General features: G+C 40.0%; 1 protein-coding gene across 1 annotated transcript; it reads left to right on the plus strand.

Annotated features, from left to right (window-relative positions):
* The first annotated feature begins 1531 nt into the window (after window positions 1–1531).
* BCAP29 (B cell receptor associated protein 29) lies at window positions 1532–24426 on the plus strand. The gene is made up of 8 exons (XM_084272977.1): window positions 1532–1612; window positions 2038–2141; window positions 5559–5659; window positions 7700–7850; window positions 11473–11608; window positions 14236–14347; window positions 22171–22271; window positions 23421–24426. Exons 2-8 carry the CDS (start codon window positions 2050–2052, stop codon window positions 23454–23456), a joined length of 729 nt encoding a protein of 242 aa, XP_084129103.1. The 5' UTR covers window positions 1532–1612; window positions 2038–2049; the 3' UTR covers window positions 23457–24426.
* Window positions 24427–25077: the final 651 nt, after the last annotated feature.

The raw sequence follows: 25077 nt of genomic DNA on the forward strand, positions 1-25077 counted from the left end.
GGGAAATTTAAAGTACAAACAATTTCAGATTGTGAGCAGCTGCAACCAACTCTGCTCGAAACTGCTTATGCAAGAACTTTCCTACCCCACTTCACATCCAGTGGATTAGAGTAACAAAGAGCTACTATTGGCAGCATTTAATCTGTCTCATTTTGATGGAAATTAATTGGGACAGAATTCCCAAAAGCAGGTATCTTTGTGAGGAGGGCTGGTAATGCTCAGCTAGGTAAGACACCTCTGGATCTGTTAGAACTGCTGGCATGTCAGTGAGCTGCCAAGAGGTCTCTGGCCTGAGCTACCTGAGCACGGTGTGCAAAACTCCTGGACATGACGTGAAATTGCTGGACATGACATGCAACAGTGTGAGAAGCTGGGAAAAGCCACAGATAGCATTGGGAGGGATGGCTGGAGTTCATTGGTGGTTAAAGGGGAGTTATGTCAAAACCAACTTAAGCGCACAGGTAACTGGAGAGCAGTTTTGGGGAGTGTTTAGGACTAGAAATTTGCAGGGCAAAGAGTGCCCAATAACTATATCAATACCTCAGTAATACCACAGAAGGCCAAGACCGTGCAAGTAATGGTACCAGAAATACTGGATGTGGGCATCAGTACAGCAAAACTGGGAATGGGGAAAGGTGATTTAGGAAGGGTTATGCAGGGGCAAAAGAAAGGGAGTTACAAGGGTGGCAGAAGAGATGATCAAGAAATGGGAAAACGAGTACCAAGGTATGGAAATTATGTGGTTGGAGTCTCACTATGCTCATTAAAAGCACTGCACAGGAAAGTAGAACAGGGTTTTCTGAAGGAATATTGTTTTATTCACAGAGTCCAAACGAGCCTGTTTGACAGCGGGACTGCTTTGGATGTTTTTCGTGGTGTCTCTATGAATAATGACCAATTTTCCTTGAGAAAACAGATTTACAGGATCTTAATAAGTTATGTAATGCACGGACACACACAGACATATTTTAATTGAACTTTAGAAACTAATCAGCATGCTGAAGAGCAGAGTTCCGAATCAAATAAGCTTGAGTTATGGAGCAGTGAGACGATGGCAGCAAGATCCTGCAGCAAAATGCTTACAACCATTCCCTAAATGTGAACAAGATACTAATTTTAACCGTTCCCAACGTGTAAATCCCTGCATTTTCCACGAGAGGCGTGTGCTTTCACGCCTACTATCAGAGTCTGCTTTCCACAACCCCTTCAGCACTCGGTATTGCTGTGCCTCATCCCGTCCCGGGCGCTCGGCCAGACCCCGGAGGCCGGGGCGGTAGCTGCGGATGGCCCCTGGGAAACGGGAGAGGGCGACGGGCAGCCTCCGGCTCCACCGGGGGCCCTCCCCTCCCTCAGGGCCTACTCGCACCTTTCCCCAGCTGGGACAGCAGCCACCTCCGCACTGCCCCCGGGCCACGGCTCCCCGCCCTGCTGTCACTCAGCCCGGAACGGCCCACATCCTCCGAGGGGGGCGGAGGTTGTACTGTGTTTCAGTGCGCCGTCTGCCAGTGCCGCCGCCCCTCAGCGCCGGCGGGAAAGATCGGATCGATCGTTCTGAGCCCCTCCGAGAGCGGCTCGCCGTCATCAGGCTCAGCCGGCAGCCGGCGCAGAGGAGGTTGTGAAGGCCGAGCGGCCGGGATGCAGGGGCCGGCCCGGGGCGGCCTAGGCTGTGCAGGGTGGAGCGGGGGTGGCGGGCTAGTGCTCAGGGGCGGAAGCCAGCGCGGGGAGGTGCCGGGGAAGCTGTTGGTCTGCGGCGCGGGTGGTGCTGTGGTCCCTTCGCGGGGGGGCTGCCGCAGAAGTAGTGGTGAGGGTCCCGGTCCCCGCCTCCTTCGGGGACTGGTTCGGGAGGGTAAGTCAGTACAGCGGAACGTTCTCCCTCCTCCCCCCATCCTGGAGTTAACGGCGAAGTTACTTTAGAACTATTTCCTTTGAAAGCCGGTGGCCCAACGCGAGGCAGCCTGGGCCCGGCGGGGCCGCAGTGGCGGCTGGTGCCGGAGGCTGGGGTGTCGCAGGCCCGCCTGAGTCTGCTCTCCTCCGCAGGCCTCCGCGACGATGACTTTCCAGTGGACAGCAGTTGCTGCCTTTCTGTACGGTGAAATAGGAGTAATTCTCGTGCTCTGCCTGCCGTTTATATCTCCACTGAGGTAGGACTTCAGTGTGCTGGACAACCCTATCTTGGACTCTCTGACTTGGGTTTATTTTAATTTTTGGTTTGTTTCTGTAACCACGAGTTCTGCTGGTGAGCTAACCTGAAGGAATTGCTGTTGCAGACTTGAGTGTCAGGAGTTTCAAGAATCATAAGTCTCTTAAGGGCGTTTATGTTTTGCTTTACACACACTGCTGATTCATCTGAGCAGCAGTCAGGGTTCCCAGGATGAGCCCCATTGCTTTGCTTCAGCTAGTGGGATGTTGTCTCCTGGTGTTCTCTCAGGAGCTTTTGGAGTAGGCATCATGCAAGGTGGAGTCTGGAGCTGTGAACTCTGTAGGAATAAAAAGCCTGACACAGCCTTTTCAGGAGTTGTGAAGTTTGTGAGGAGCAGGTTTGCGCTGTTTTTGTGTGTGCCAGGCACAGTGGGTGCTGAGCACATACAAGTCACCAGATATTCAAAGCAAACTGCATACAATGCCCTGCAAGGGCTGTCAGAAATTTGAGATAATTTGTTTTAAAAAGCCCATAGATTTCAGCTTGATGCAAAAGGTTCATGACTACTACAATAAAGGCCTCTCTGTACTTATATATAGATTAACAAAATAATGTTTTTTTCTGGAACACACGGCAAACATGAAGAAAAATAATTAATTCTTTTAAAATAAATACCCTTAGTAAGGGAAAGAAGTAAAATGTGTTAATAACTTAAATAACTGTATGTAGAGGCCTGGCGTACAGCATTACTTTGTTTCCTGTAAGTCACTCTTCAAATTTGGCAGTTATTTTTATTTCTTTATAGGAAATAAAGCTAGCCTCTCTACAGGTGGCAGGAGAAACAGAGTTATGATTTCTTTCCAGAATATCAATAAATCTTATTTAAAAGGAAAAAGTAGGATGATATCTTAATGGTTGGGGGGGGGGGGGAGAAAAAAAGAAAAAAACCAAAAAAAACCCCATTTGTCAGTTGTGTAAAAGCTATTACATGTTTAATTTCTGCAATTTTAGATATATTTAGAATGACGAGTGCAGCCTTTACTGTACTATATTAAGGAACAAAACCTAAACCAAAGTCCTGTTGTGTCAAGAGTCTGAATTTAACTACTTAAAGCTGTGGGGAGAGTATTGAAAATGGTTGGATCCTCCACAGCCGATAGCGATGATGAGTCATGCTTCTGCAACTTCAGAAGTTTAAACTGTTCTAAAATCTGATTTAACCTCTGATTTTTACAAGCTGCCTTATGGGGAGTTCAGCATTTCAACACAGATTATTGAGTTCTTGTGTTTTCTGTTGGCCTATAATCAAAAGTGCAACTGCATGTAAGAAGGGAGTATTATGAGAGTTGTAATCAGATTATTAATGGCGTATGTGAGGAAACTAGATGCAAGAATTTCTGTAGGTTGACACACACACAGTACGCTGGGAGTACTGAAATAGGTTTCACTTAAGACCTAAATAGGATTTGAATCCAGTCTTTGTGACTGAATGACACAATTCATAACCTGCCATGTTACCAAAATTTATTCGAAACTCAGTGCTTTTTATTATATAAAAAAGGGTAGATCTTTGCTCTCAATTTGTAGCGTTCAGCTGTTCCTTTGAACATTGGTTTCTGAGGGTGAAATAGCTTTATCTTTTATGTGACGTATTCAGTTATCTTAACAAAACTATTGCAGGAATCTTGCGAGGTTAAACATTAGATCTCGCTGCTCTGACAGTACTGGAGGGCAGCAGCAGTTCAGCCTTGCACATCTCAGTGGCTTGGGAGCTGGCTCTGTCAAGAGTGGTAAAGCATGCCTGGTTAAAGACAGATGTGAAACTGCTGTTCTTTAAAGTTTTGATTTTTTTGTCAATCTTCAAACAGGGTGGTTGCCTTTCTTGTCCCTGCACATTTTTTGGATAGTGGTCTGCTTTTCAAATTTGCTAACAAGCTTTTTAAGTTCCAGGGGAATGAATAAGTTGACAGCATAAAAATGGAAGTACACAAAAGATAGAACTGTACTGCCAAGTGTGATATGTCTGTAGCGGTGGCCAGTACTATAATTTGGAAGGATTACAGTTCTGTGATTTCTGTTACCAAAAGGAAATGCAGTGTTAATAAATATGAATGTCAATACTTTTTGAGGAGAAAAAAACCATGAAAATATGACACAGGAAGACTTCGCAGTAAAGAGATCTTTTAGTCTGACTATAACTTTGCAGTATAGTTGGTATAAGGTTTAAAACTGCACGTTTAAAGAGTTAGCAAGTTGGCTTTGTTTGTGTTGTAGCTTTTTTGTTGACACAGACTATGGCTGTCTGCTATAAAGGATTCAGATTACACTAAAATATTTAAATGGGGGGTTTTCAGATACAGTGGTAAAATATTTTAATTCTTGCTGGTGCAGAACCAGAAGGAACCATTGGAGATGACATGACAGTCTAATTTAAATTAGGTTCACAGTAGGTTGGAAAATGCTTTGTTAAAGGACAAATTTTAACGGTCTCTGGAAAATGTCAGTGCTCTTAACAAAACTTGGAAACTTTACCTGATATAATCAGCCACTGACTAGTGTGGCTCTGGAACAGCCCTAGTGGTGTAACTAGGCATTATTTCATGTTTGCAGTAGCACCAATTCTGAACTGCAGCAAATGACAAGAAGTGGCTCCATTATTGGCTCTTGTGGGTTTGTGAACACATCAGATGTTCCTCATTTGTGTAGCAAGTGTGGATTCTTGCAGAGCCGTCCTTGGATAATGTTGAATAGGCGCTTGGTTGTTTGAACAGGAAAAAATAGTGGTCTTCACCATTCTTGGGCCTCTGAAGTTGCTTCCTTAGCCAACAAATTTATGGTGTTGAAAGAGGTGTTAACATTTGACGAAATGTAAACATGAGACTTGTCATTTTGTTGTTACTTGCAAGTTAGAATGGTAATAACAATTGTACCTCATGATTATGTGCTTTATAATTACTTTATCAGTGTAAAATGTAAGCCTTCTGAAGGAGGATTGTAGAGGCAATCTTAGTTTCTGGAGAATTCTTATTTTATTTAGCAACAAGGACTATAAGTGGATAGAAATAAAAAGGATAGAATGTGTTTTTCTGTCTTTCCCCTACCCCTGGGTTATTTGTTGTCAGGAGTGAATACAGAGTCAGTCAAAGTAAAGGCTAAAATAAAACATACCTGGAGAGTACCTGCTAGGGTGAGAGAAGTTGAACCAACTGTCTTTGCAGGTATTGACAAGAACAAAAAACCAGACAAGCAACTTGGATTGCTGGAAAAGTTATATATACCTAAATTATATTGCAATCAAAGCAGCTGTATAGAGACCTTATGAAAGTCTCATATCAATAGCAAGGCTCTCTTGTGTGAGGTTGTTATGCTCTTCTTTTATTATTTAATTACTTTTGAATAACACAATGCTATTTTACAGATGGCAGAAGATTTTTATGTTTCCTCTGTGGAGCAGAGTGGCAGTTTTTTGGAACAAGATGTTCCTTACAATAATAGTTTTGCTGATCGTCTTGTTTCTTGGTAAGTGTTAAATAATAACTTAATAAATGGGAGAAAGAGGTAACCCTGGTAAACAGAGCTCATGGTGGTAGATTAATTGAAAGGATTCAAGCCTCGTGTAAATCAGCTAATTTGTGTGAAAGTTCTACAGTAGAATGGACGAGGCTTATACTGCCTCTGTGTTGGGAATCCAAATGCAATAGTAATATAGTAGTGAATAAGGAGTTAGAATGGAGCTTGATTTCCCTTTCTCATGCAAGTAAATGAACTTGAATCGTTTGATACCAGGATTTGGCTGGCTGCTCAATATGCAGTAGGTGGCACTGTTTCTCTTGGCTGCTGTTGAAATAGAAGACCAGAAGACCGTCAAAGCACTGGGCTATTTGAGTACTTCTGTTCAGCACAGATACAACACAGCTGCTGGCTACATTTTTTTACAGATTGATCCTGAGGCCTATCTAGTAGGAGTAATGCTTTAGTGAAACTGAAGCTTGAAAGACCACCATATGTCAGACTGATCTAATTTAATATCTATCCTGACTTGTGTGGCATCTACTATATTTCATTGATAGAATTAGTTCTCCTGTGTTTCAGTAGTAGAAGTAGTTCTCCTCCGTGGATGGAAGTGTTCCAAGTACCTTACAATGAAAATGCTATTTGATTCCAAGCTACTTAACCGCATATTTTTTCTAGGTATTTTTTATTGTATGCTGAGATAAACATGCAGATGCATTACATATGTAACAAAGTCAGACTAGACCACAATAATCTATTCTTAAGATTAAAAACCACCCTGAAAAGGCAAATAAATGCTTTTATTTTAAACGATCGTTAGTATTACCTTTAGGAGATCCGTCAGTAACTGTCTTAAGACTGAGAACCGATAGATTTCATGTACTCTCCTTGAAAACCAATTGCAAACTTGGACCAAAGGTTGCTTTTGAGTTGGTGATGATTATTGATTTTGTGGAAAGATGGATTTGGGCTGAAGTAAAGCAGTGGTAAGATGCTTGCCTCATAGCATAAGGTGGTTGGTTGCAGCAGGGATAGAATCTCCCCATAGCACAGGGATATGGACTTTTGATAGTTCTTCTTGCATTGTTTGAAGATTCACATTTTTTCTCTCTCTCTGAATAATTTATGAACATCAGAGATAGTCATAGTGATGTTACTCTCGTGCTTATCTGTGGAGATGATTTTGCTTAGAGAAATGCAGCAGCAATTTAATAATCTGGCAAACATATTCAGGAACTGATATGCCATGAAATGCAGGTTTTTTGGTGAGCAGGAGATTTTAGGTGTTCTCTTGGTCATTATATATACTTCAGGCCTTAAGTTTACAACTTGTAATATGTAGTGTTAAATTGGGTTAGCTTTGTTTTTTATGTAGACTTAAGCCCTTTGAAAAGTGTGAGCAGTGTATTGGCCCTTCTGCAGAACTATTAGGGTATGTGATAAAGGAAGCTGAAAGCTGGGATGTAGCTTACCCCCGTGTTCTGTTTATGGTCAAGACTTTGATCCTATAGTATTCCTGTTTTGGTGGATGTTACAGAAATAATTTTTTCCCTCTTTGATTCAGGCATAAAGTAGATATTTCTGTCATTACTAAAATATATGCTTATCTAACAAATTCCATAACAGAAAATACTTCAGCAGGCATCTCTTATTTTTCCTTTTTCTTTCTGGTTTCTCACTATTTATCCACTGGCTGAATTCTAGTTTCATTGTCAGCAGTGACATTTTGACACTGTCTATAGGATCTCTGACATGGGACAATGTGTTGCTTTGCCCTGATCCCTAGTGGGCTGGGTACAAGCGTTGGAAATGACTGTTCATGCATGTTTTGGCCAGTGGTTTGGCATATCTCTGGAATTCTCTTATATCGCTTTAGTGATTTATCAAGACCTATCTTTAAAATGTGTGGATAATGTCAGTGATGTCACTCTGTCTGATGCCTGATTGTCGAGCAGAAAGTTCAAATATATATTTCTAGCACTCTCTGGTTTATCATACAGGCATGCCCACACATGTGAATCAGAACAAACTGGTTTTTGTTTGCAGATGCTGTTAGAGAAGTTAAGAAGTACTCGTCCGTCCATGTGAATGAGAAGGCTGCAAATGTCAATGCCAATGCCTTTGATCATATTCAGATGAAACTCTTCCGATCGCAAAGAAACCTCTACCTCTCAGGTTTTTCCTTGTTTCTTTGGCTGTAAGTGTAACATTTTTATGACTTCTATGCAGCATGTTTCTCACAGGAAATTTTGCACAAAATAATGCAACTATAGAAAAAATTGGAAGTTCCAGTTTAAAGAATTAAGTGTGAATAGGTTGGCTATGAGGCAAGTAAGATCAGGGGGAGTAATATCTTACAAATGTTTGAGGATTGCAAGGATATGTGAGCAACACATGGAAAGAAACACTTTGAATCTTTGCAAAAATATGTCTTTTGCAGAAGTTTCTTGAGGGAATACTCATTTCCTTCCTTAAACTTGACTCCTTTGTTCTGGTTTTGAGCACAGAAAAAAATAGAATAAAAAACCTCAAAAGCTAAAGCTCTGTTAAAATAATCTTAATGTGTTGCAAGAAGGTATTAGTACATCCTGCTGTCTTAAGAAATGAAACTCTAGTCTGACTTTTAGTTGAAGCCATTAAGCTTGAACTTAGGAACTGTATGAACATGTTCTGGCTTCCCAGGAGAGTTTCAGATATTATTTCAGATCAAGCACTTTGTGGCAGCTGGCGCATGATATTATGATCTTAAGTGTTGTATCCCTTTCAGGGTGTTTAAATATAGCTAATAAAACAGGGTAACAAAAAGGACAGTCAGGACTGACAGTGAATCTTCACAATAGCCACAACAACCTGCAGATCTTCTTAGTTGGGGAAGGTGTACATAAACCCATTGGACACAGATAACATCAATGAATGGAAATGTGTTGGACATGATTTTCTGTTTGTACATTTTTGTGGTGATACTGAACAAAGAACGATGGCCCTCTGCTGAGCTCCTTCAGTGAGCTGCTTGATACTGCCTGGCTGTGCAAGAGGAACACAGAACAAGGAAATGATTGGCATCAGAGACTTCTGACAAACATCTTCCCCTTGGCACGATGCATGGCCATTTTAGTTGATCATTGAGGAGCATTGTACATAAAGAAGCGTCAAGGATAACTTCATACAAAACTTGGGCAGGTGAACTTTGGAAAAAACAAAGGTGGCTGTAACCATGCACAATAGCAATAGGAATGCACTGTGTTCTTCCTTCAGAAAGGTTAAGTCAATATACACAAATGTTTGTGATCTCTGCTCCGAGAGAGGAATAGCTTGATTGCGTGGGATCCTACTCCCACTCAGCCTTCAAAGGAGAAAGCTTGTCAGGTGGCCTGAATAGATTTTTATTGTGGATAAAGTTCTGCTCTTGAAGAGGTTTGCTTAAGGTCTTTTTTGGGGCTGCTGGCGTTTCATCAAGATTTAATAGAAATAAATACTTCTACAGTAGTGGCTAGATCAAGGGACTTTTCTTAATAGAGCTATTTGGCTTATCCATTAAACAGGTGTAATGTCTATCAGTGAAGGGGGGAAAAGTGTTTCTTGGTTGCCTTATCCTAAACTGCTACTAACTTTAACCAACCAAGTTAAGACTAGATGTAGTTGTGAATGGGTATTCAGATGTCCTAAGTTCATTCTTTGGGTCAGTTTTGGTTCATTTTAGCACATCACCCAATAGGAGAATTCCAGAAGCATGGTAGATGGAGATTCCCAAAAATGGTGGAGTCTGGAAGCTTGTCACTTCTGGCAACACAACAAAAGGTCTTTTCTATCCATGGTTCAGCAATTGCAGAACAACAGGTACAGATGAGAAAAATTACCTCCTGTCTGTCAGTGGAGGTATTTGGGCCAGCCAAGCCTTCATGCACCAACTGTCTGTCCAGAAAAGAAGTGGAGAAAAAAACAGGTGGAAAAATTCCCTGGGCCTTTGGGCTCAAACGGTGATAGAACACAAATTCCAGCTGGCGCCGCTCAGGGGTTGGTACATGGATTAATGCTGTTTATGTTCCTGTTAACAAGCTGGATGATGGGATAGAATGTGTTCTCAGTAAGTTTGCAGACTAGCAAATTGGCCTGTTTGATACCTTGGCTGGGCTGCTATTCAGAGAGATGGACAGGGTGGGGAAAATTACTGCCAGAAATCTCACTTAGCTCAGGAAAAGCAAATACAACATCCAACAACTTACAGTACAGTACAGCCTCTAGGCTGGGGGACTGGCTGTCTGGGTAGAAAGCAATTCTGCAGAAAAGGACATGGGGATCCTGGTAAGCAGCTGATCAGGTATTGAACTATAATAGCAAGGGTGTAGCCAGCAGGTCAATAAAAATGATTATTACTTGCTGTTGGGCACATGTACTGCAGCATCAGGACTGTGTTCAGTTTTGACTCCCCAAAATACTGGAGTGGTGCAGTGTGGTACCAAGAAGGTTTGGAGCTGGAACATGTGACCTGTGAAGAGAGGATAAGGAAGCTTGGCATCAGACAGAAAGAAGAGACATTGAAGAGGAGATCCTATTGTTTTCCACAGCTATCTAGTGGTAGGGTGTACAGAAGATGGAAGCAGTTCTCAGTGAATTCACAAAGGAATGGGAAAAGGCAACAGGCCAAGAACCTGGGGAATTGTGACTCGTGGTTGAAAGTTTCTTTTCTGTTATCAAGGCTGTTCAAACACTGGAATGAGGATGGTGGAATCTCTGTCACTGGAGATGGTGGGACCTTAACTGATAAGCCTCTGAGCAGTCTGTTCTGTCTGTCCCTGCTGTGGGGAGGAGATTGGACAGGATGACCTCTGGAAATGCCTTTCAAGCTATGTGACTCTGTGATTAATAATGAGGTTTTACTGCCCCCTGCATCTATAAATTAATAAGCAATAGTCAAACATGCTAACCCTTAGAAAAGCAGTGACATGGGGACCTGAACTTTTTTGTTAAAACAAGGAAAGTAGGACAATAAACTTTCAATGAAAAAGCAGGGAGTAGGACTTAACATGGTAGCCCAAAGGTCTATTAATGCTCTTTGTTATGAAAAAAGCCAATTACTTGGATTTTCAAATCTCTTTTGAAGAGTAGCTCCACAGTTACATTACAGGGTTTAATTCCATTCAGTGTTGTTTTGTCCTTTCCTTAATTCAGCAACATACTGCTTTGAAAAACTCCAAGATGAATAGTGAAAGTAGAGATGCAAAGAGGCAATTGCTAGATCAAATCAAGGGAGGTACTTGCAAATTTGAGGTGCTGTATGAGTGCTGATGTTTATGTGTGCTCTGATTTATACAGAGCTGAGTACTTGGAAGAATAATATGCCCATGTTGCTAATTTTATTCCTGTAAGACCTTTTATAAAATTGTCTTGGGCTTTTGTTGGTTTTTTGAAGGTTTTTCATGCATTCTACTCACTACCATAATACGTTGTTTGGGTCTTACATTTGGAGTTCCAGCCTATTTAAAACACTAGGTCATGTAAGAGGAGTTCAGCCTTTAAGTAAGCAGGTCTCTGACAGCTTAATGGATGTGCGTTTTTGGAAGCAGGGGGAGGTTCAGCACCAGGTAAAGATCAGATTTTTTTATGGATGAAAACCTTCTCAGTCTCTTATTTTAGTGTTGATTGTCACTAATGAGTGGGGGTGTTTTCCTTCTGGTGCTTTAAACAATCCTTTTGTAGTTCTGTTTTCACGTAATGCGGGGAGAGAAAAAGGGGGTTGGTTTTAGTTTGTTGTTGTTAGTTTTTTGGGTTTGTGGTTTTTGTGCTGTAAATTACTGTGCTGTTCACTGTTTCTTCACCAGTGTACTGAGACGTACTGTTACACTTCTTACTCAGTTGGCAAAAGGGATGACATCTCATGCAGCTCTGGAGACACAAGTAAATGATGCTACTGAAGCAGCCAAAAAATATATGGCCGAGAATGAAAGGCTGCAGGAGGTATCTTTTGAACTTTTTTAGTTGTTTTCTTATGCTGGGAGTAGTTAATACAAAATGCTCTGGGGATGGTTTGCTATCAAGTGATGTTTGTTTGTTTGTTTGTTTTTCTTCAGTGGAAAAAGGAAGAATACTGAATACAAATTTCAGTAGCATTTTATTGAAGAAAACTAAAGTAATCCAAACAAATTAAGTTCCATCTTTCCAGTACAAATTTCATCAAAGTAATAATATATTTTTAAAAATTTCTTTTAATTTAATCACTGCAAAGCAAAGGGAGACACTAATTTTATTCTTTTTATCCTAAAGTTGGCTGTTTATGTCAGGGTTATAGCAGTTCAATATAGAACAACAATTCAGCCTACAGTATAGCTGTTCTCATGGTGGCTGTTTCTTCCAAATAGACTTGTTGCAGTCATAAAATGTCTTCTCTAACTTGTAAAATTGGTCTTTTGTATTTGTTGTGTTTTGTATTCTTGCATTTTTCTGGTTGGTCAGTCAATTTCCTAATACCTTCATTTCTCAGTAAGGCACTACCATAGTATTAATGAGGATATTACAAAAAAAATCTTACTTTAAAGGACTGTCAATGAACCAAAGATATGCAGTTCTGAGAAGAACTTAGAGAATTAAGCTATCATTTGTTGTGTTTTAATATACAGTTGTATGTAGGAAGGGAAGTCAGCAAAGACAAAAATAAATGTATGAAATCTTGTCCTGTAATTGCTTAGTTTGACTTCTGCTGGAAGCAATTAAACCATAATAAGCTCAAGTGCAGGTACCCAGGGTATAAAGACATTCTTCGGTCTGGCACATTGTCAAAACAAAATTCACCACAGGTGTGTACAGGTTTCCTTCCAGTCTGTCTGGAGCTGTGTCTGTGCTTACCAGCACTGTATTTTTTTGGTAATAAATCTTGGGACAGAGAGAACAGACACTGGACAAAAAGTACTAGAAAGGATGCAAAAAACCCTCCATTGTCAGAGAGGGGTCATAAAACAAGGACCACTAGAGTGTGTGTTAGAGATTTCCCAAGTATGAAATTATTCCAGAATTTGGGGATTTGGTATTTTGTCAAAATGATCCAGGCTCCCTCAGCCATGGAATTTCTCTCTTTACTGCAACTGGTACTTTTTTTTCCCCCCTTCTCTGTCGTGTTGGGATTTGGCCAAAGTCCTCTTTTTGTTCTGCTTTCACATTCTCTTAGCAACACATTCTCTTAGCTGCTTGTAAGTGATAGCCAGGAACTGGAAACTGTATTTTTGTCTCTTTCTATTTGTCTTTTCAATTGCATAGTTTGCAGAAACAGTGGTAGCCACAGGTACAGCCAGCAGGCTGTGGCACAATCTCCATTGCACTGCAGGTGCAAAGGGTTCAGAATTGGTTTATTTTAACTTCATAGAGATACTGTGACTTAGGTTCTTCTCTGGCTTGGCCCCTGCATTTAAGTTCCTTTACAAGCATGATTCATTCCTCCCATCAGAGAGTGGCAAGAGCAGTTGCCTACAGGGTACTGGCTGTCAGTATGAATACTCCAGTATTCATAGTTTACTCCAGTGTGCTTGGTCAGTACTGCCTCCTGTTCAGAGGTTCCATGGAGCAGAGAACTTAAAAGTTTACAGAAATAACTATTTGTGTATTAATGGAAAGGAGAAGAGCACAAAGTGAAGGAGGGTGTCTGTGGCCAATTGGCTGTGGTTTTGTTACCAGCAGTCAAATGCATTCTCCATTCTTGTTAAATTGCTGTTGGAAAATTTTCTTCAGCTCTTTTTTTGAATTGTTTACCAGTCTTTATAAACAGTTATTTTCCTTCTTCCTAAAGTAATCTTCCCCTGCTGCTCTCACTGATGCCCAGTAAACGCTGATATCACCAGTTCACTGAACAGCTGTTCAACTCAGATCTGCTTTTCTTTTTCCTGTTGTTTACTGCTTCTTTTGCCATTTTTGTAACAAGGGTGATGGTTCGTTGGATAATAGAGGCTACATGAACAAAGGGTATAATTATGGAGTCTAATCCTTAATATGTACTTTGTCATCAATAGCAATTGTGCTAATGATAAGAGTATGCTGAAGTGTAGTAGAGCCAACATTTTCAGAGTGCTGGGGTATCCTGCTCTGGTGTCTAGTACTCTCTAGATCCTTTGCTACTTTTTATTTCCCTTGAATTTCAGTGGATATCTAATCCAGGTATTGAGGTATCCTGAAGATTGAAGAAGTAGCTGCAAACTAAGGAGAGATTTGTTATGTATTACACAAATTAAATCAGAATAAATTACAAGAACAAGTTACATATGGACATGGCAGTGTTCTGTCACTTGCAGGCCCAGTTTATGTCTTCTGGAAGAGCCATTTATGACCTAAACAGTGGTTGTGGGCTTGATGCAGAGATACAAAGTACTCTTGGGTGAGAGATAGTGCCACACTATTACAAGTATGCCATTACTGTCAACATAAAACACTGCACATCTCTTACTTTTTTCTTTCTTACTTCTACAATGACTTGAGTGTCTGCATCATGTTGGCATTTGATGAAACCTGTCACAGATTAGCACTGACATTCTCTAGTTGTTTGGCATTAATGTAAGACTAATGAAGGAAAAACTAATTGTAGCAACTGTGGTATTTAATAGGCCTTGAGTGAAAAAGGAAGTGGTAAAAAGAAAGACTCAGCAGACGGAACTGATGAAAAATTGAAGAAGGAAGTTGAACATCTGAAAGCAGAGCTACAGAAGACATCAAATGGTAAGTATTTGTTAGGACTTCTTTGCAAGTAAGCAAATTACTGCAGCACTGAATGACAAAAATTTGGGTTAGGTATAGCATTAATTACACCAGTTTATGGAACATTTGGCTTGGAGTTTCTTCACATTTGTCTAGAACTTGAAAATCTTGCCATTTCCATCCAAATATTTTAGTAAATGTTTTCATTATGAAAATGTAATTTGAACACCTTAGTTAAATTGTAATTATTAACAAATTGAACCGGCCTGTTTAAGTGCTGTTGACTTGTCATCATCAATGGCATGACCAGGATATAGAATCAATTGCAGGCTGCTTATAGGCATCAGTCTGATCTTCCATGTCATATAATCAGCCGCTCCCCTGGGTAAAATGGGGAAATAAGTGGATGAGTTTTTTTTTTCTATATAGTAGGGTTTCAATCAGAGCCAAAAGACCTTTCAGCTCTTAGTGTTCTAAATTTATATATCTCCTGCAACAGAGGTGTTAAACTTGGGTTTTTTAGTCTTTGATTTATCTACAAGAAAACACGGCTTGTAACCTGTAACATAATCCTTTTGTTAGCCGATTCTGTGTTGAAGGTTTAGGTTGTCAAAACTCCGTTCTTGGCAACTGAGATTGAGACAGAAGCAGTTTTTACCTGTTTGGTTCTGTCTTGCTGGGATCTGCCCAGGTCTGTGATGCTTACGAACACCCTCTCGTCTGAAGTTAGTGTTTTTAAGATAACACTGCCAGTGACCTTGTAAGCGTTAATCAGATGTTCAGACTGTAACAAAGTACAGATTTTGTGGTATCAGCATGTTATCAAAACATAGCCCTACTTTCATTTTGTGTGGCACTGCTACAAAGCTGTAAAAATAACAACAAATTAATAATTTTTCGTTGTCCACTGGGAAGAGGAACAAGAACTGTAGAACAGTTGTTTTCAGCTGGGCTTGAAGCAACAAGAATCTTTAAACAGAAGGTCTCATTAGTTCACATTCTCAGGCAGGTTTGATTGTGGGTTTTCCCTCTCCTGCTGTTTTCTTAAAGAAAAAGGGGCAAAACTGCCTTTGAAGTGACAGGATCAATGGAAAAAATAAATGCATATGTTTTATTTAAACTAACTGGTGGTATGTAACACTAATATAATGTCAGCTTTTCAGTGAGGAATGCTAGAGAAAGTAAGGAATAAATAGATTTACCACATGCTGCTTCAGCTGCATTCTCCCTGTGGGCTATTGTCCATCCAAAAGTTGTATAAATTAAGGCATGCTTGAGTCTTTTGTTAGGGGGAAGTGGGGAAGAGGGCCTTTTTAAGGAATGAATTGGAAAATATTTACAACCCTTCCCTTGATACCTTCTTCCTCATTGCCAAAACAGAAAACCCCATGGTTACATTAAGTTCCATCCTCACCTAGATGCAGGTTGGTTATATCTGGGTTTTTTATAAATTTGGGGTGTGTGTGTGTGTGTAATATTTTATTTTGAGCAAACTGATAGCCAGAAAGCTTGAAGTACTCAATAATAGCCACCTCTGTGATCACAGCATTCCGTGGAGCGTTAGTGATTTAATGTGAATCGAATTTACAGTTTTCTTCTGCAACTGAGTAGGTGAATGTTGAGTTTCATGCTTATGAAGTGTGAGCAATGCATTACACAGTATCAAAGTTGAGGTCAAAAAGCATGTTTTACCCTTTTTAACAATTTGTTTCATGCCACTGATCTCACGTGACTAATGTAGCTTTTTCTTTGTATCCACAAAGTCCAGTCCATGAGATTTTGGGGGTATTTTATAGGGGGAGAAGGGAGCAAAGAGGTGGGTGAGTATCATCTAGTAATGTAACAAGGCAGAACTAGTATGAAAAGGAAAACATTGCTGTTTTAGGGTTGGCTTTTTTTTTTTCTGTTTGCTTTTCAGCTTACAGTATCAGTAGGAATCATAAATTTAGGTTTTGTTCTTGTTTGGTTGGGATTTGGAGTGTTTTTGGGCCTGGATTAAAAACCCCAAGTATAATCTTTTTCACAGAGTGGCTTCAAATATCCATTGCTCTGCTCAGGTACACTTGTCATACATGGTGATAGGGGGATATATTACTGTGTCATATGCCATGTGTTGAAAGGTGGGTTACCCAGGAGTCCTAAATATAAGTCAGGTTCCTATAATGCAAGTCTGCTTTCATGTTGAAATAATGCAATTTAGTATCAGATTAGTGCTGTGGCTTCAGGAGACATTAAAATTTTCTGTAAGGTTTTTATCCAGTGTTTACAGCTTCTGGCAGAGAAAATACTGTATGTCTCCTTTTTCTGAAATTCTGACTGAAATTACAGGGTAGACAGTGATTATTGCAGACTTTCAGGAGACTCATCTCTAGTTCTACCTTTTACAGGAAATGCAGCCTACTTTTTTTTTTCCTCACTTAACCATAAGTGAAATCCTAAGTTAAAACATTTTGCCATCTACTGTGCTCTGAGCAGATGGGAGGAAGAATGAAGATAGGAGACAAAGACTGGGTGGTGAAATTACTAAAATCTGAGGAAAGGTTGGAAATGAGTGACAGAGTTTTCATCCAATTTTAGTTTTCTTTTCAGACTTAACTTTTTCTTTCCCCCTTGATGCCCTTTTTTGTTTTGTTGTGGAAGTGAAAGGGAGCTAGTTCTTCACTACTTTATTGCAGACCCACATACTGGGGGTTTTACAGGCACCCAGCAGTGGGACTAGCACTTTCAGAGCCTAAATCCGTTTCTGGACATGTAATAACATGACTCTTTAGAAACATTCTGAGATGGTATTTTATTGATAAGCTTGTGTATTATGAAAAATGTTGCTTATAACTAGAAATAAGTATATGTAATCCTAGGAGCACCCAGTGCAGATGTGAGAATGTTTCTCCTGCTGTACATGAGCGTATTTTTAACAAAAACGTTGATTCAAGTAGTTAAAGACTCTCAGTATGGCTGCTGGTCTTGGACCTATAGGAATTTTCTTGGGAAAGAAGAGATGCTATGATACTGTTTCACTTTGAGAGTTCTGAAAATTATCCAGAAAGCTACAACAAAACAAACTATCTGCAATTGGATATGAGGGCAGAGTCTGAGAGGAGTTTCATAAAACAGCAGTTCTAACAGCAGCCTTGGGTTGGAGGCCTGGAACAGGACTGTGTTAACTCGCTCACAGATCCCACGGTGTGGAAATGCTGATGTGTGAAATGTCACTTGTTATTATGGGACCTTTGGGCAGGAGGGAGGCTTCTGCAGTGCTGCATTATTTCACCTTCTCTCTGAGGTCATTTTTTGGTGACATTGTGCTAGCATGTGGTAAAAGCCCCAGCTACATTTATGCAACAGATTCATACAGGACAGCTGGTATTGATCAAGTCTTGCAGCAGAACACACCGGTTACAGGCTCCTGTCCAGCTTGTTAACCCTTCACTCTTTAATAATATTTCATGGCAAATGATACACTCTGAAAGGTTCTGCCCGCAGCTGATGGAGCGTAATGGGCATTGCAGTCCCCAGCACCTGAGTGCAGTTACTGAGCTGTACCCTTACTGCATCTTAAAGCTGAGTCTGTATGCTACATTGAGTCAAAACCCAAAGACTCTCTCTTTATCTCTGCCATTAGGATTTCACTTTGTGAAGTGCATACAGAGTCACCAAAGTCATGCAGGTGCTTTTGAACTTGAGTTCAACTTTTTCTGAAAGCGCGTTCTATTTACATCTTGTGGTCACAGGCATACACCAGGGCAAGAGAAAACTTGATGAAATTTCCATGCATCCTTTAATAATGTTTGTTTTGTGTACAGAACGTATCACGGGAGTGCTTGCTGTTTCATGGTTGCACAGTGTTGTAGGAGACAGCAATAATTCATGTGGAGGGCTGGTTTTGAAATATGTTATTGTTGACTATTCTAGAAAGTATGCATGTACAGACGTACAGCTCTCACTTAAATGCTAAGATTTAGAGGTTAGAAAGATATAACATATACAGACACTGGGAATGCATTTCATAGAGCTGTTGCTGCCAGGGAGAGTTCAGCTTGGCCTCCGTGTTGTCAGGTAGGCTGGTGCCATGTATGGAAGCTGTGTTGATGTTGAGCTCCACTGAAGTACTCCAGGTTTTTTAAACAAAAGGAACACCCCAGCCCCCCAAACTATCAGCTTGTTTTTGTAAGTTAGGAGTAGGAGGTATAAGTAAAAAGAATTGGCCAATCTCATTTGTCCAATGCAGAGAGAGATTTAGAAGCAAATTCCATCTTAGTTAACCTTACTTTTCCTCTGTGAGATCATAACCTTGGTGGGAGCCGTTGCGTATTGTCACATGCAACAAGAGTTAATACTTGTATTTGTTGATTCAAAGGGAAGGTGCTGCCTACAGCCAGCGTGGTTTTGTTATACAAGACAATTTATGCCATCTGAAGATGCTGTAGCATCCCTTCTGTAACAAAACTTCATTTGAGATTGCAAAAGGAACTTGGAACAAATTTCTATGTAATTTTTTTTTGCTCCACCTTCTCTTTTTAAACTTTATCTAACCATTACATCTGAGTAAGATGATTCAGAATTAGTATGGAATTACTTGACTAGAGTTGAATTCCCGGATTTATAGTGTATGTGTTAGCAGATCTTGTGTCCAGTCAGTGCCTACATTCTTAAATGTGAATAGGTCTTTCTCAACTTGAAGACTTTTAAGGGAGGGATCTTTCTTAGCCTTAAACCTGTCATTTGACTTGTAAGTAATGCTAACTTAATCCTTAGTAGTCAAGTGATTTAGTCAGACCAGGACTAGTAGTTGTGCAGGGAAATGCCCAAAGAATCTTTGGTGGTTTTGCTGCTGTTTAGTTTTGGTTTACTGTTTGGTTCTCCATCCTTGTTGAAATGAGAGTAGAAATGCTACAGCTCCTGGGCATCTTCAGAGCAATCTTATCATCTGGCTTTGACTTCAGAGGAATCTGGAACAGGATACAGAGAATGTGGTAAGGGAAGGACAAGTTTTCTACTTCTCCCAGACTGTACATGTTGCATTAGTTTATGGACTTCTAGTCACACATTAAGTAAAAAGAGATAAAGTTTTCCATAAAAGCCTTTGTTTACATACTACCCTAAGAATATATTGTTGATTTTCATTTGAAGGGAAGGGGAAGGGATGAAAAAGGGTAGCCTATGTCTCACAGTGCTGAAGCTGCATCCCAGTTCTGGGACTTAGTGATTATTCCCCTCATTAGTTGCAGTAACATAGAAGCAGCATTCTCACCTACTGCCTGCTCATCCATTGACTTGATAGGAACAATCCACTGTTGGGTTTTACTTGCTGCCGGTCCAGCTGCTCTGCCTCCCGTGAGGCAAAGTAACAGGCCAGATGGAAGCCAGAAATAATAACTGGCTTTATTGTGTGCACAAAGGTTCTTCTGTTTCCTGCTGGATCAGTGCTCATATGATAAGGTCCATATGACGAGCAATATACCTGTATGATCGATTTGACTGCACTGCAGTGTTCATACAGTGGCAGAATAGTTGAGCATTGATGTATGGATGGTCTCTGTTGCTTGACAAAGAAGACATCCAAAGAAGTTGGCACATTGGGCAATTCATGTTGTCAAAGATGTGATGCTTCTTTTTATTGCGTGGCCCCAGCAGGAATGAGTCTGGGTTTGGGGGGGGGAGGTTGTGTTTTTTTGGTCCATAGCCAACACAGGTGGAAAAGGACAATCTGTTCTTTGCTTTTTCTTCTCCTAGGGTTAGGCAAGGGATTCCTGTTGCACATCTGTTTTGGTCAAAACATTGAAACAATGCAGTGGCTTGTTTGCTGCCTTGGTTCACAGATACTTTTAGGTATTTTATTCGTGTTTTGAAGATAGAGTGGGTTTTAGTTGCAGTGAAAGTACTGTGCTGCTGCTTGCAAATGGCTAAATAGTATTAGGTCAATAACATGAAGTTACTACTTATTCAGAAGTGAGATATTGTTAATTTTTACTCTAACTATGTACAAGAATGTTTAAACAGAGGCAAAATTTAGCTTTCTAATTAGCAGATTTTTCCAGAGGCAGAATGGCACATGCATATGTGAGTTGCCTAGAACTTAACATTCAGAAGCTTATCAAATTGTCACAAGTTTAGAGTTATTTCCAAATTGTACTGTTAATTATGTTAAAGGGCAGCCAAGATCTAAGACAGAGTAAATGCACTGGGGTTTGATTTGTCAGAAGTGTGGAAATCATGGTTATTCGAAATACCAAAACCTTTAGACAGTGTTTTTTGTATTGTTGCTGTCAAGAATGCATTAAAGGATGAAGGATGTCTGTATAAGAGCATGGAAATGAAAGACAGGATGTAAAGAGTTTGGATGAATTTTTGATTGTATTTGAGCCAGTAGACCTAAGTGTAATTTACTTCAGTAGACCAGAATTTCAGGCTGGGTGAAAGTCTTATTACTGGAAAACCATTTGTGGACTTTTAAAGGGAGAAAGATATTTTTTTTTTTTTAATCTTACATTCAAATTAATTAAAATTAGCAGAAATGCTGAGGGGGAGAGGCTTCCATATTGCATGTGAGAGTGTGGTCAAATCTCTTGTGTCCTGATGTTTTAGGGGCTAGTGCCCAAAGAAGAACATGGTTTGGACCAGAGTGCTTCTAGCTATGTGCTTAACAACACCACATCTAGCTCCTCATCTTTTGACAACAGGCTCTTATAGCTGTGCTGCAATTCTTCAGTGTCTTGGAGGTCTCTGGGAAAGAACCAGTCTGTCTTGGGGAGCTCACTGTCAAAGGATAGGTCCACATTTTTGTAACAAGGAAAACTGCAAATGTGTTTTTTTAATTTGTACCATTGAGGTTCAGGTTTTGAATAGGGCTGTGAGGCATCTTATAGGTCATGAACAACATTTCTCTGTTTTAGCTTGAGTAAATCAAGTTTTAGGGTATGTGTGTGTTGCTACAGCACAGAAATATGAAGGTACCTGAGATACCTATAGCAGAGAAATATAAACATGTCGAAATGACCTTACCTGAATGCTTGCATAACCACTTGGGAGTAATGGCTTTATGAAACTTTACGTTGATATAACTTCCATTGTGAATTAGAGCATATGGAGTCCTGGGGTGGTTTGCACTGCAGCATAGACATGCTCTTGGTTTATTGCTGTTGAGACTGAATAATAATTCCATTATCTTATCTTAAAAACCTGTTCACGGTTGTCTGTCCTACCACCACCATTTTTGTGTTCTCACCAAAAAGTGATGCTTCTATGAGTGAACTCATGAATGTTAAAATATATAAAAGGCTGAAAGGGGAGTGGAGTGGGACTGTGCTCCTATAATAATGTTTTCCCTCTGCACACACACATTGCACCCCCCATTTTATAGACAGGCTCAGCTGCTTTGCTGAAATCATAGAATGCGTGGGTAGGAAGGGACCTTTAAAGGTCACCTAGTCCCCCACAGTAAGCAGGGACACCTTTAACCAGATCAGAATAATCTTGCCCTGTGTTTGAGTTCCCTCTGTGTTTTAAGAAGGCTGACAGTTTTGGAGTTGTAGAATTTTTGTTTTATGTCTTCTGCAACACTGTAGTCACTAATCACTAACTTGTCACCTCTTCTAGCAGTTTATTGGTCTAGCCCTTACCTTTCTCAGTGCCTGCCTGTTCCTTGTGCTGCTGTTCCTCAACAAAAATCAGTCTCTTCCCTGTCCTGAACATCTGTTCCTCTATCCTGTGATGCTCTGTTTTAAACTTAGGGTTTTTTAGAGGAAGGAAGGTCTGGTACAGTGGAGCCCTAATGCATAACTAGGGCTCTGAGGAACTGCAAGAATACAAGTGATAATTAAAACACTAATTATGCTATTTTACAGCTCTCAACAAGGCAAATAATGAAGTGGCTGCAGTTAAAAAGCAGTCTGAAGGCCTTAGAAAAGAATACAATCATCTGATGAAAGAATATGAACAGCTTCAGGTAGGTGGCTCTGGATCACTATATGAGTGTGCTGTTCTGAAATTGTACCAGCAAAATTATGCTTGTTGCAAGGGAGTTCACCAAAACCTTTAGTATAACAAAGTCACAGTGGGCAGTGCTCCTTAAACTGCATCAAAATAGTAGAATTTTTTTCTTCAAGGTCTGGATGAAAAAGCTATTAGCATTTTCCTCTTTGCACTTCAAGTGACAAAGCTCAGGTCATCCATCATTAGACTCAATTTTGCTGTCACTTGGGAGAGAAGATTCAGGTGGTTTTGCATGTGATGATTGAAGTGAAATCTTGTAAGGAAATGATAGGAGTGGGGGGTGTGTGGTATATACATCACTTAGAAGAGTAATTTTATTTTGTTTGCTGTTTAAACATGCTTTTGCAATACTGGGTTATAAATGTTGCAATACTGTTGGTAGACAAGAACACGCCAAAAAAGTGCAAAACAGCCTAGACTAAAAACAGGGTACTGTGAAAATTCAAAATGAAGTACAAAATAGTAAAAAAAAAAAAGGGAAAAAAAGAAACATACTAAGAAAGAGCTGAATTAGCAGTTTGATGCGGGTTGCATATGCACATGGCTATTATACCCTGTATGGTGATTATTTCTGGTACAACTGGGAGCCCTGCTGTGTTCCATGCCTGACATCTACCTTGGAATTCAACCACAATTATTTAAAAAGGAAACTTAGCCTTTTTACAAGGAACAATCTTGAGAGGAAATAAATGATTGATATTAAAATTTTGGTGACCTGCTTTTCAAGAATAGTTGTTTATTGATCTTGTTCCAATAAAATGAATAATAAAAAGGCAAATTTGAGCTGGTTATAACCTTTGAGAAGCAGTTTACTAATTCCCAGCCTCAGCCTATATTCTTGCAGAGATTGCTGAATTGATCTCTGTGTTTGAATGAAGACCCCCATGTATGTCCTGTCTCTTGTGCTTCCCTGTGTAATGAGCACGGCTGTGACTGTACTAGGATCAGGAGTGCGCGTTGTGTGGGGTAGCATTGATGGGACTGCAGCTTGGAGGGGTGTGGAGTGAACACATCAGGCAAGGGGACAAGAGAGGGCTTCTGGAGTCAGTTGTTTCTAGTCTTGCCAAACATAAAAAATTATTTTTATCCTGTCTCTTTTCAGGGCAGTTTAAGTGAAGCAGACAAGAAGGACCTGTAGGTGCATTGGATGGCATTGGTGCAGTTACTTCAGTGTGAAAGCCCTGTGCTGTTTAGGCTCCTGATGCATACCTGAAACAAAACTTGATTTTTCTGAAAAGCACATGCACTGCAGGTCACTATTCAGATTCCTCTAATGTATCTTGGTTGCCAAAATACTCTGTGTTGCTAATAAAATGCTAAGTGGCTTATCTGATGTACCATAAAGTTTGTCACTGCTCTTGTGAGGAGACACTCAAAAATGTTTCGGTTCCATCTGGACCAACTTGACTGTTCTCCAAGCTTTTGCCTTCCCAAATGGTAACAGCTCACGTGCGATTTGCTTGTAGCTTTTGAGTGAGTTTGTATGTCACACTATATCATAAAAACACAATTACCCAAACCTCCTTTGCAACAACTGTTTGGGATTTCAAAAACTCAGTTACCAATGGGTTGAAGAAGGCTGAAAGCTTTCCATCAGCTATTCCACTTCAGTGGGAAACTGAATGACAATCAGTCTAAGAAAAAAATACAGAATCAGTACAGAAAAAAGGAAAACTGCAATTCTAAAGTCCATCTCACTATCTTCTGACTTTCACTTAGCCACATGGATGAGTGTGGTGTAATGCTATTTTGCATGCCTCTGGTTTACTTTTCTTTAATATACCGAGTTATTGCAGCTCTCATAACCAAAGTTTTGGGTTGGTTGGTATTAACATGCTGCATTTTTACACTGTTTACATCTGTTCACTCTGTATGTGCCACCAAACTTCTTTTGCCTTGCTAAGGAAAAAATTCTTTTGAAATGTAGATACTTGGGTTTGTTTTGGTTTGTTTTCATGGATACGATACCTTGAATAAATGTGCACTGTTTTGCATAAACCCTTTTTGGTATTCAGAAAGTTGTTTTGAGTTTCTTTTTTGTTAGTTGGTTCCAGTTTATATTTGAAAGTTGGATATGTTTGTTATATTAAAGAGATTGTTTAAGTTCACGAGTTTCTGGGTTCATTCATGTAAATCTCTCCCAATACACTTTCTCATCAGAGATAATAGGAATATGCACAAAACCAAAATACATTTCTGACTTGGTGATGTTTAACTTTTGTGGGAAATACAGCCTTCATAGGGGTAGTTTCGATTGCTCTGGCAATAGGATTTGTTTAGCTTAGCATTTAAACATAGCATATGAAGTACTATAATGCATATTAATATAGCATATTGAATAAAAGCACCTATGTTTTTAAAATTCATCCTTGCTGAAGTAGTACAGAATGTGTTGTCAGAAATTCTGTAACACTGGAAAATTGTTCATTCATATCAAAACTTGCAGGAAAAGGTACAGATTTTGATAGCAGCATACACAGAGGTTTAGATGATGTAGTTGAATGAAATGTTTTTTCTTTCTTCCCACGTCCCTTCTGAAATACTTAAAATGATGGCAGATCTACAGACAGTGCTTGGAAGCCTCAGCGGTGTAACGGCAAGTGCTGTTTCTAATAATGGAGCTCAAAGCTCACCTCTTCTTCTTACTTCAAAATGCAGGAAAAAGCAAATACTACTTACTATCTACTGTTATCTTAAATTTCAAGTGTTTCTTCCTATAGTACAAGTAAATAATGAGGTTTTAGGGAGTGCATTGTGTA

This window comes from Gallinula chloropus (genome assembly GCF_964237585.1).
Source record: "Gallinula chloropus genome assembly, chromosome: 1".
In the NCBI taxonomy this organism is placed as follows: domain Eukaryota; kingdom Metazoa; phylum Chordata; class Aves; order Gruiformes; family Rallidae; genus Gallinula; species Gallinula chloropus.

Excerpts from the sequence above, each read along its gene's own strand:
- BCAP29 (XM_084272977.1), top strand. The coding sequence starts at position 2,050 with ATGACTTTCCAGTGGACAGCAGTTGCTGCCTTTCTGTACGGTGAAATA. Across the intron at positions 7,851-11,472 it reads TTTTCCTTGTTTCTTTGGCT|TGTACTGAGACGTACTGTTA; the intron begins GTAAGTGTAACA and ends TTTCTTCACCAG. Across the intron at positions 11,609-14,235 it reads AGAATGAAAGGCTGCAGGAG|GCCTTGAGTGAAAAAGGAAG; the intron begins GTATCTTTTGAA and ends GGTATTTAATAG.